A 12,581-nucleotide genomic window follows, 5' to 3' on the forward strand; every position below is an offset into this window, starting at 1 on the left:
TTGGCCGGCTGTGTTCATCCAGCTTCACAATTTATTATTATTTAAATACTTAGCTGTATTTAGCCTGGCAGTTTGCTGAGGTGTATTCTTAGGATTGTTACATTGGAGATTCTACTTTTCAGTTTAGTTCCTAACTTTTTACAAACTCATTTGTGTGACGTGTGCATCGCTGGCAGGCCGGCATTTGTTGCGCCCACCCTCCCATCTGGTCAGTGTATAAGTTGATAATGAAAAAAATCAGTGATGGTTACATCATAGAATATCAAAGGTGGTTAAATTGTCCCTTATTTGGTGATGGTCATTGGCTGGCATTAGTGACCTGAACGTTACTTACTGCTTTATCAGCCCAAGCCTGGATATTGTCCTGATGTTGTATTTGAATATGGACTGTTTTAGAGACTCAGGAATTGTGAATGGTGCTGAACGTTGCGCAATCATTGGTGAACATCTCCAGTATTGACCCTATGATGAAGGGGAGATCACTGATGAAGCAGCTGAAGATGGTTGGGCCTCAGACACTGCCCTGAGGAACTCCTGCGGAGATGTCCTGGAGCTGAGGTGACTGACCTCCAGCAACCACGACCACCTTCCTATGTGTCGGGTGTGACTCCAACCAGCAGAGAGCTTGCCTGTAATTCCTATTCATTCCAGTTTTGCTAGGGCTCCTTGATGCAGTACTTGGTAAGATGCAGCGTAATGTTAAGGATTAGCATTCTCACTTCACTTTATCTCACCTCTAGTGTTCAGCTCCTGTGTCCATGTTTGAAACAAGGCTATAATGAGGTCAGGAGCTGAGTGGACCTGGTGGAACCCAGTCAGTGAGTGACACTGAGCAGGTGCTACTCGATAGCACCTACCATCACTTTATTGATGATTGACAATAGACTGGGGCAATAATTGGCTGGGTTGGATTTGTCCTGTTTTTTGTGCACATGACGTACCTAGGCAATTTTCCACATTGTTGGGTAGATGCTGAAGTTGTAACTATACTGAAAGATCTTGGCTAGAGGAGCAGCAAGTTCTAAAGCACAAGTCTTCAGTACTGCTCCTGGAATGTTGTTAGGTTGTATAGCCTTTGCAGTTTCCAATGCCTCGAGCTCTTCTAGATGTCACGTGGCGTGACTTGAATTGGATGAAGGTTAGCACCTGTGATTGCTGCAAATCTTTCAGTAGAACCTCCTTTCCAATCCTATCAATGTCCGTGATACCAACATGCATGATGATTGGATCATCCCTCTACACCACTCCAAGTCCCTCTCCAGATTTGCGATGTCCTTAACCTAATACTAGGCGGGCAACACAGTCTTTGGCACTCAAGCTGACAGTTGCAGAGAACAGTGTCTATCCCCTAATGATATTTCCCCTTATAAATACAATGTTCCTGTTTCCTCACCACCACCCCTCCACCCCTCCACCCCCCGCCCGCCAACCCCACCCTTGCTGTCACGGCTTGTGACAACAGTGTAGCTGTTGGACAGTTGCAAGGCCAGAGGTCTCCCTGAGCTCTACCCTTTGTGTCTCCTTACATGCCTCCCCTGCGATCACAGCCTCCAGCCCTGGATCGCAGGCCAGGTTTGAAATAACTAACCTAAGGAGTGCAACTGCCTCCTGGAGCAAAGGCTCTTCCATGATGTGACGCAATGTCTGCAGCTCGGTCTCCAGTTTCTCAACTCCTCCAAATTTGCTCAATATGCGAATACTTGCTACGGGTGTGTTCGCTGTGGGCCACCTTAATGTCCAGTAGTTCCTACACACTGCCGCCTTTATAGGTCTTCAATACAACTATTAATTTCATCATTCTGGTATGCCTGCTTTTTTAACTTGAATCCCCATTCTGCACACTTAGTTGTAATTTTTATTTCCTTTTTTTAAAACATGTTGCCATCTGTCATACATGTCCTTTTTTCAAGAAAAAGGTGGAGAAAGGACTAGAAACTCAAGTACACATTAAAACTCTTGCCTTTTAAATTCTCGAAGTAGCCACCAATCCTCCTGCTTAGCTAAAAGCAGCCAAAAAAACCCTTCCATTCTTCTGCTGCATCCCTTGAGATCCTTGACTCCAATTCTGTTGTAAGTCTCACTCTCAAGTACTTCATGATGGATGTCACCAGTGTTAACCAGAGCCCAAGAGAGTTGAAGGCAGCGGTGATTGTAATGGTCATTGCTAAGGAGAAGGTGCTGGGGAAGCTGAAAGGTTTGAAAGTGGATAAATTGCCTGGCTCAGATAGGCTACACCTCTGTTTTGAAGCAGGTGGCTGAGGTATTGTGGAAGCATGGGTGGTGATACTCCAGGAATCATTGGAGTCAGAGAGGGTCCCAGAGGACTGTGAAATGGCTATGTAAGCACCCCTATTTAACAAAGGAGGCTGGCCAGAGGCTCAGATATGGGGTGGTCAGCTTGACCAGTCGTTGCTAGGATTTTAGAGTGTATTATTAACAACGAGATTGCAGAGTACTTGGCAATACATGGCAAAACAGGGCTGAGGCAGCATGGTTTCATTAAGAGAAGGCCAAGCCTGCCAAATCTTTTACAATTCTTTCAGGAGGTAACAAGCAAGTTTGGTGCTCCTTTGTCAAGGTGTGTGATGTGTTTCAGTTCCCAGAAGGTGCTGCACAGGAGGCTGCTAAACAAAATGAGTCCTTGCTATTATTAGGTGTGTTATGCCAACATGAATAGAGGATTGGCTGACGAGAGAAGGCAGAGTGGGGGGATGAAGGGGTGTTTTTCAGATGGCAGCCAATGACTAGTGGAGTTCCACGGTGTCCATGTTGGGACCACAAATACTTACATTGTACATTAACGACCTGGACAAAGGAACTGATGGCATTGATGCTAGGTTTTGCAGCTGACACAAGAATAGGTGGAGGGACAGGTAGAGTTGAGGAAATGGGAAGACTGCAGAAGGCTCAGAGATTAGGACTGTGTGAGGTGATGCACTTGGGGCTGTAAAACAGAGGTATAGTCTATTTTCTAATTGGGGGAAGGCTTCAAAAATTTGAGGGACAACTAGGGGGTTCTAGTTCAGGATTTTCTTGAGGTTAAAATGCAGGTTCACTTGGCAGTTAGGAAAGCAAATGCAATGCTAGCATTCAATTCAAGAAGGCTAGACTACAATAGCAGGGTTGTGCTGCTTAGGCTGTCCAAGGCTGTGGTCAGATTGCATTTGGAATGTTGCGAGCAGTTTTGCGCCCTGTATCTAAGGAAGGATATGCTGCCCCACTGGAGGGGATTCAGAGAAGGTTTACAACGATGTTCCTAGGAAATGAAGAGTTTGTCATATGAGGACTCTAAGTCTGTATTCAATGAAGTATAGACGGATGAGTGGCAAATGTGTTTGAAGCTTAAGTACCAAGAATACTTAGAGTCTTGGATATAATGGACATGGTGATTCAAGTTTTTGAGAAGCTCAGGTTGTGGATGAGGTTTTAGACCTGCTCACTGAGTTGGTGGGTTTGCAACCAAACATTTTGTCACAGTGCTGTGTAAGATCCAGTGAAGCGTTGGTGTTCTGTCCTACTTGTTATTAATATGCCTCGGTTAGCTGGGGTGGTTGGTATTACTTCCAGCTTTGTTTCTCAGTGGTTTGTACACACCGTCTAATTCAATATTTTTGTTGATGGCGTTCTGGTTGAAATATCAGGTCTCTAGGAACTCCCTGGCTTGTGTGATTGTAGGTGTGTTGTCCCAGTCGAATTTGTGTCCCTCATTCACTGTGTGTAGTGAGACCAGTGAGAATTGCTTATGTCTCTTGGTGGCTAGTTGGTGTTCATGTATCCGTATAGACAATTTTCTTCTGGTTAGGCCGAGGTTGTGATTCTTCTTGCATGTATTTTGTGTATGCGTTAGTTTTATTGGTTGTGGTTAAGGGATCCTTTGTTTGTCAGTAGCTGTTGTAGGGCGGATGTTGGTTTGTGGGCTACTCTGATACTTAGGGGCCTGAGTAGTCTCGTGGTCATCTCTGAAATGTCCTTGATGTATGGTAGGGTGACAAGACACAACACAACCAAAATCATTCCCTACGCTGAGTAGTTATTTAGGCTCCCGACATGGGTCTTAGCTTGCTCACTTAATAATCCGGTTTCCACCGGTTCTAGTTAGGCTGCTCTTTCAAAGTACTTCACGAAAATAAACTTGCTCGAAACTCCCACTACATAGTTGTGACACTTTGGATTTTAGTTTGCCAACTACAAATTACAGACTAAATTAGGTTTGTGCAAAATAAATATTAAACACTTTCTAACCCAGCAAATGTGTGCAATCAGTCAAAGGCTGAACTGAATTTGGTAGCATCTTTCTCCATAGGCCTGCCAAACTTTCTTCAAATATTAGTGCAATTGTATTTTGAAAGTTACTGTGGTATCTGTTTCTGCTGCTCCATCCATCCACGCTCTCCAGATCACAGCAAAACAATGTTAATTTCGTGGTGTTCTGTTTTTGTTACCAACTCACGTACCACAAAAAAAAGCTGTTTACCCGCTACTCCACCCCAAGAAACTTTAATAATTTCGTAAACATCTAAAAAATCTCTCTTTAATTGTCTCTCCTTTACCATTAGCAGTTCAGCTTTTCCAATCTCCCTGCAACACTGGAGTTCTTTGTCCCTCTAAACCCTGTCTGACACTTTTCTCACCACATTTCCAGAATTCATAAGCGTTGGCTGCAATATCCCAGCTAGAGGTGAGCCAGAAATTTTGTGCAGCTGCCTTGCTTTTATACTTCTGTTTATGGGGCTCCATAAATGTGTGTTTAGATTGCTAAAATCAAAATAATGTCAACCCTGCACATTCATTTTCTGGTTTTGGGTGAGGAATACTTAGGACCTGCCTTCTGGCTGTACCCTAGGGTGGAAGGGAATGGCAAGCAATTATTGACCAAAGTGGCTCAGACAAACCATCAGCCAGCAATAAGCCAAAGGACCGGCCTTTGGACAGAGCATTCATACCATAGGAGTCTTCGAGTAACACAGCATGGAAACAGGCCCTTCAGCCAAATTGGTCCATGGTGCTCAGTCAGCTAGTTCCAATTGCCCATATTTGGCCCATGGTCCTCTAAACCTTTCCCATCCATGTATCTATCCAAATGTTTTTAAAATGTTGCTGTTGAACCTGTTTCAACCACCTCCTCTGGTACTCCGTTCCATATGTGCATCACTCTGTGAAGAAGTTGACCCTTAGATCCTCCTTAAATCTTTCCCCTCTTGCCTTAAATCTATGCACTCTAGTTTCAGTTCTTTATCTCTGGGAACAAGACTATATGCATTCATCCTATCTATGCCTGTCATAATTTTATACACCTCATTAAGGTCCCCCTCAATCGCCTATGTTCCAAGGAATCCAGTCCTATCCTGGCTAACTTCTCCCTGTAACTCAGGCTTACTAGTCTTGGCAACATCCTCCTAAATCTTTGCACATCTTCCAGTTTAACTGTGTCTTTCCTATAACAGGGTGACCAAAACTGTACACGATACTCCAAGTGTGCCCTCACCAACCACTTATACAGCTGTAACATAATATCTCAACTCCAATACTCAATGCCTCGACCAATGAAGGCCAGCATGCTAAATGCCTCCTTCACCATCCTGTCTACCTATGGTGCTGCTTTCAACAAACTTTGTTCTTGTACTCCTAGGTCCCTCTGCTCCACAGCACTCTTCAGGACCTGATCATTTAATGTGTTAGTCCTACCTTGGTTTGACTTTTCAAAATGCAATACCTGACACTTACCTGCATTGAATTGCATTTTCAGATCCTCAACCCACTTCCCCATCTGATCAAGATCCCTCTGTAATTTTTGATAACCTTCTTGACCATCAACAATACTTCCTAATTTTGTATCATCCGCAGACTTATTAATCATGCTTTGTACATTCACATTCAGATCATTTACGTAAATCATAAATGACAAAGGTCCCAGCACTGACCGTGTGGCACACCAATAGTCACAGGCCTCCAGTCTGAGAAACGACATTCAAGCATCACAATCTGCTCCCTACCATTGAGCCAATTTTGAATTCAATTAGATAGCTTTCCCTGGATCCCATGTGACCTGCCCTTCATGACTAGCCTGCCATGTGGGACCTTGTCAAAGGCTTTACTAAAGTCCATATTGACAACATCCACTGCCCTACCTTCATCTATCTTTTTGGCTACCTCTTCGAAAAAATCTAAGATTTGTCAGACATGACTTCCTGTGTACAAATCCTTACTGACTATCCCTAATCAGACCTTGATTATCCAGATGTTGGTTGATCCTGTCCCTCAGTGCCCTCTCCAATAATCTGTCCGCAACTGATGTAAGGCTCACTGGCCTGCAGTTTGCTGGTTCGTCTTTGCTAAATTTTTTGAACAATGGAACAACATTAGCCACCCTCCAATATTCTGGAACTTCACTAGTGGCTAAAGCTGAAGCAAAAATCTCTGCAAGGTTCTCTGCAGTTCCTTCCCTAGTCTCCCACACTGTCCGAGGATGGACTTTATCAGGCCAAGGGATTTTTCCACCTTAATGTGCTTTAAGGCTGCAAACACCACCTCTCTGGTAATATGTATGCAATCCAAAACATCCCCACTTATTTCCCTAGCATCTGTAATTCTCTCCTCAGTAGACACTGAGGAGACAGGTGCATTAAAAATCTCCCCCATATCCTGTGGCTCCACACATAGCCGGCCATGCTGGACTTTAAGGGGACCGGTTCTTTCCCTAGCCACCCTCTTAGTCTCAATATAGCTGTAGAACCTCTAGGGATCATGTTTAACCTTATCAGCAAGATCCATCTCATACCCTCTTTTTGCTCTTCTAATTTCCCTCTTGTGTGCTCCTATACTCCTTATAGTCATCTAGGGGTTCACTTGAGCCCGATAGTTTAAATCCAATGTATGCCTCCTCCTTTTTCCTGACCAGAGCCTCAATATCCCTCATCAGCCAGGGATCCCTTAGCCTACCAGCATAATGTACCTTCATTTACAATGTCATGGGTACCATATGCCTTTTAAGAGCCTTCTCGGCATTTCCTACCACTATTAGAAGTTTGTACGAGTACATTCCCAGGTTTGTCTGAGTCAGCAGGTCACCGGATCCGAAACGTTAACTCTATTTTCTCCTTCGCAGATGCTGCCAGACCTGCTGAGCTTTTCCAGCAACTTTGTTTTTGTTCAAGCCAGTTAGAATGGGTATGAAAGTCCATGTGATTTTTTTTAAAACCCCAGTTCCAAGGAAGACCAGGCTCCCTTTCTGTACAATAGAAGCAGACATAGCGTTAGATATAATTCAGTAGAGATGTTATGTGTCATCTGTTAGTGATGGAATGATGTTTTAAACTCCTATTTAAACTGCCTATTGAATCTCCTGTGATAGCAACAATTGCAGATGCTGGAGTCAGAGTTAACACAATATGGTGCTGGAGGAACACAGAAGGTCAGGCAGCATCAGAGGAACAGGAAGGCTGGTGAAGTGTCCAGGCCTGAAACAATGCTCCTCTGCTGCCTGACCTGCTGTGTTCCTCCAACTCCACGTGCTATTGACTATTTAATCTCCTGTACCTGTTAGCTTGATGGGATCAAGTTGACCAGCTTTTGTAGGCGGTATGTTGCAAGAGAATGTCGAAATTCTTCTGTCTCAGCTGAATCATCCTACCCAGTGAGAGACTGTATTACACAGAAGAAAGATTGAAAGTGGCACTAAGGATTGTATAGTAGTGATAAAAATAGGAGAAGCATTCAACACGTAGTAGGCCACCGTGTCTGTTCATTCTTTTAAAAATACCCTGCAATTGATAATTAGCTTCTTCCCCATAGCCCTGTAAATTTTTGGGGATGCTTTTCTGTGTTAAAGGAGCATTGTAAATGTAAGTTGTTACAGATCCACTTCCCTTTTAAAGTTACTCTCTTTAAAATTCATTCACTGGCTGTGGGTGATTTGATGAGATTGGTGTTTATCCCACAAGGGAGTGGGTAGCACCCCTAACTCTGAGCCAGAATCTCCAAGTTCAGCTCCCACTGTCAGGGCCTCCTGGCTGCAGAAGGTGTGTTCAAACTGCACATCCTTGGACCACACCTACAGCGGACTCCTGTTGTGCCTTGATTGATTAAGAGTGGGTACTTCAAGGTATTATCTCTGTCTTCAGGCTGCTGCATGAAAAACAAGCAACAGAAACAGATGAAAGCTTGTCAAAACGGGCTCAGAAACCATAGCCACTCTCCCCTACATCAAAGACATTTCCGAAATGACTGCCAGACTACTCGGCCCTCTTGGCATCAGGGTAGCCCACAAACCCACCAACACACTAAAACAGCAGCTAATGAACTTAAAAGACCCTATACAGACAACAAATAAAACGAACGTCATCTACAAAATACCTTGCAAGAACTGTGACAAACACTACATTGGACAAACTGGCAGAAAGCTAGCCACCAGAATACATGAACATCAACTAGCCACAAAACGACATGACCCACTATCACTCGTATCCTTACATACAGATGAGGAAGGACACCACTTTGATTGGGACAACACATCCATTCCTAGGACAAAAGCAGAGACATGCACGAGAATTCCTAGAAGCATGGCATTCCAACCGGAATTCCATCAACAAACACATTGATTTGGAGCCAATCTACCATCCCCTGAGAAAAAGAACAGGAAATGACATCACCAACCCAAGGAAACCTAAACAGATAAATAGAAAGCGGGACATAACACCAGCGCTTCGTCGGAGGCTCACTGATGATGTTACCTAGAATGGTGATGAAACGTCTGAAAACTAACCTTCCAGCTCAGCGAGCAAACTCACGTCCAGAACCTCAACCTGAGCTACAAATCTTCTCAAAACTCGCTTGGAAGGTACTGTCGAGGAAACCAAAACTGCCACCATCCACCTTTTGAGCAGAGCAGTCTCAGTCAGGTCAACAGTGTCTTGGTTTCTCCTCAAGTTGCTGAACAGCATTTGCCTGGACTTTGGCTGAAGGCAGTGCCAAGCTTGGCTATTACACTCTCTACATTGGGCAGCTTGCCAATGCTCTGCATAAAAAAAGTGGTCTTGCAGAGCACTTAGAAGTACTGTGCATAATATTACATTTTCTGATTTTCCTCTAGTTTTTCTCCTGACAAACAAATATGCAATTCTCAGTTACTGGATTGTCAGCAAATTGGAATCTTGTTTTATTTCCCCACCCCTCTTCCCAAGCTCAGGATTCCTGAACCCAATTGCTGCTGTTGCTGACTCAGACCTGAGCTGGGTAGCAATTTCATGTAGTGTTCCTCTCCTTGATGTGATGTAATGTCTGCAGCTTGTACTCCAGCTTCCTAAATCTCAAGCCCCATTCTAAATGCTGTTCCCACCCTGTTTGAACTTGGCTTTCAACTTTCCTGCCATAAAAAAACAAAATATCATGGATACTGGAAATTGGAATTAGAAACACAAAGTGCTGTGGAATCTTGGGTAGATCTGAGTAGGGGTCGCATGGTGGCTCAATGGTTACCACTGCTGCCTCTCAGTGGTAGGAACCCAGGTTTGATTCCACCTTTGGGTGATTGTCTGTGTGGCGGTCTCCTCTGGGTGTTCCAATTTCCTCCCACAGTCCGAAGATGTGCAAGTTAGGTGAATTGGCCATGCTTAATTGCCCGTAGTGCAGAGTAACAAGGACAGTATAGAAGGTGTGGGTTTGGGTGGGATGCTCTTCAGAGGGTCAGTGTTGACTTCATGGTCCAAATGGCCTGCTCCCTCACTAGGGATTCTATGTTCTGCATTTGTGAAGTGAGAAAGAGTTACATTTTAAGGCTGATATGACTCTTCTGAGAAATCTTTCTTTTTCACTGTGTTTGTGTAGTGATATACTTGTTATGATTTCCATTGAAAGTGCAAAGTGTGACTCTTGTTGCATTGAAATTTAACATTACTGTATTGTGTGCTTTCCATAGTAGGTGTTTTTTTTCACTTCTTGCAGCTAGCCCTGGGTCATGCAATCCGGAGGTACCACCTCTCTGCTGTGTGCAGGAGAGCCAAAATAGCCATGAGCCGCTTCGAACCCCAGGACTATATTGATTATAAGTCACTGCAAAAGAACCTTGACATCATTCGGAAAAGGTAAATGGAAAAACTGTTCTGAGATCTGTGCAGTGTGCAGAGCTTGCTACCACAAGGAATAGGTTATAATTATCATGGAATCCCTACAGAGTGGAGTCATTCTCATTTACCCGTTGAGTCTGCACCGACGCTCTGAAGCGCAGCCTGCCCAGGCTCATCCCCCTACTGTATCCTTGTAACCCTGCACTTCCCATGGCTAACCCACCTAGCCTACACATCTTTGGAATGTGGGAGGAAACTGGAACACCCAGGGGAAACCCACATAACCACATGGAAAATTTACAGACTCCACGCTGACAGTTACCTGAGGGAGGAATCAAACCCGTGTCCCTGGGGCTGTGAGGCAGCAGTGCTAATCACTGAGCCACCTTGTGGCATTGTTGTAGTGTCCCTGCCTCTGAGGCAGGAGACCCAGGTTGAATCTGTATCTGCTCCAGGCGTATGTAGTAACGTTTTCTGATCAACTTGTCCAGAGATATCTAGAAACTTCTCAGGGAAAGCCAGATAGGTACATGAAGCCAAAGGGAATAGAAAGAGATGGTGGAGTTATATGAAGGTAGGATATGAGAAGGTATTCGTGGGACCTCCTGATCATGTTGACCAGTTTGTTTGCTACATAATAGTTGTGTTCCTGAGAATATTGTTTTCCTGCAAACAGAGAAGGCTGATGGGAGGATCGGATTGATGTGTGCAAAGTTCTGAGGGGCTTAGTTAAGATTGATATGTAGAAACCTTTCCCCTTGGTGGAAGTCATCAGGTAACTAATTATTTAGCTGAGCACTTGTATTGCTATAGCATACAAATCTACAGGCCAAGTGCTGGAAACTGGGGTTAGAATAGATAGATGTTTGATGGGCCTAAGGACCTCTTTCTGTGCTGTCTAAACTCTATGGCCCTCACTGTGAGAGTCAAATTTAATTATTGACTGTAGAGCACTGAGCATGTTTACAGGATGTGAAATATGTTTAACAAAGGCAGTCTTTCTTCCTTGTGCAAATGTAATTGCTCGTCTTTGTAATTATTCATTGTATAGTTAAATCAATTAGTAATTTATTTTTTAAAATGATGCATTTCCAGTGCCAGTATTTATAACGTAAATAACACTTATAATCATGTCAAGTAATTGCAACGGTGATGTTGCAGATGGGCAGTTTTCCTATTAGATGAAGTAGGAAGTTGTAATTCCATAGCTATAACCTCATTTTTCAAAATAGAACTAGGCATTAGTTGGGGATAATCAAATGGTTTCCACATATATCCATGGCCCCATAAAAGCGTTTAATTTTGTCTCCATACCAGGCTGGATAAACCATTGACTTTATCAGAAAAGATTGTGTACAGTCACCTTGATGACCCGGTTAACCAGGAGATAGAACGTGGGAAGACTTACCTGCGCCTCCGACCCGACAGGGTGGCCATGCAGGATGCCACAGCTCAGATGGCCATGCTTCAGTTCATCAGCAGTGGGTTGCCTAGAGTTGCAGTGCCATCTACGATCCATTGTGATCACTTAATTGAAGCTCAGATTGGTGGAGATAAAGATTTGGCCAGAGCCAAGGTAATTTATTGTGGGAAGTGATAAAAGGAGCTTTGATGGTTTGATGAGAATCTATTTGAATGCAAATATTCTTTAGTCACATTAGCATTCGACCTTAGTGTTGTGTGTGGTTCATCAGAGATTGTAGTCTATTTTGCCCATACCCTTTGTCTTCATGTTGCTGCTTGTCTGTCCCACCACACCACCACAGCGCGCGCGCACACACAACCTTCCCTGGAAATATGTGTCAGGCTAAAGAACATGATGGTGAGGGTATAGGATATTTGGCATGGGGAAGGGAGTGAACCAGAAGTTTGGTACCAAGTCCAAAATAGGGAAGACACTTGAGGTTCGAAGTTCAGATTTTCAGGAAGATTAAAAAGTAGGCGTTTGAATGTAATCATCTCTGGTCCACTTTCCTCAGATTTTTGGGGCATTGGGACCAGAGATTGGACAAAGGCCCATTTGATATTGGAACAAAAGATCTAGCTGTGATGGATGCTGCAAGAAGGGAGGGGGTGGTGGGTGTGGTTTGGCAGAGGGAGGGAGACTGTAAGGTAATGGAACAGAGTGGGTGAAATGGAGAGAAGTTGTGAGGGGGGAAAATGGAAGGCAGGGGGAGTAGAAAGAAAGCACGGGGAGGATGATGGTTGGGAATGGTGGTACTGGAAGAGAGAGGAAGTTGGGAAAGGGTTGGGATAGGAAGGATTCCAAGGAAAGAGAGACTGGAGGTGTTTTGAGTCTAGTGACTCTGCCGTTAGCTTGCTCCCTCCCCATGGATGCGGCCTGACCCGTTGTGATTTTCAGCATCTTTTGTTTTCAGTAGCAGGGTCCAAGGTAGTCCTGTGGTAGGTAGACAGGAGTTGAAGGAGGTTGCATGGCATAAAGCATGGCGTGTGGTGAGGGGGAGACCGGTCAAGGCTATGCCAAGATAGGGGGAGGAGAGATCAAAGGAGGCTGCAGGG

At 44.2% G+C, this 12,581-nt stretch overlaps 1 protein-coding gene across 1 annotated transcript in view; it reads left to right on the plus strand.

Moving 5' to 3' along the window:
* The window catches only part of aco2 (aconitase 2, mitochondrial), a 55,629-nt gene that overhangs the window by 3,742 nt on the left and 39,306 nt on the right, over nucleotides 1–12,581 (plus strand). The window contains exons 2-3 of the mRNA XM_048521429.1: nucleotides 9,940–10,079; nucleotides 11,379–11,637. Of these exons, the coding sequence (XP_048377386.1) occupies nucleotides 9,940–10,079; nucleotides 11,379–11,637 (399 nt within the window). The remainder of the gene's footprint in view (nucleotides 1–9,939; nucleotides 10,080–11,378; nucleotides 11,638–12,581) is intronic.

Source organism: Stegostoma tigrinum, chromosome 38 (assembly GCF_030684315.1).
Source record: "Stegostoma tigrinum isolate sSteTig4 chromosome 38, sSteTig4.hap1, whole genome shotgun sequence".
Classification (NCBI taxonomy): Eukaryota; Metazoa; Chordata; class Chondrichthyes; order Orectolobiformes; family Stegostomatidae; genus Stegostoma; species Stegostoma tigrinum.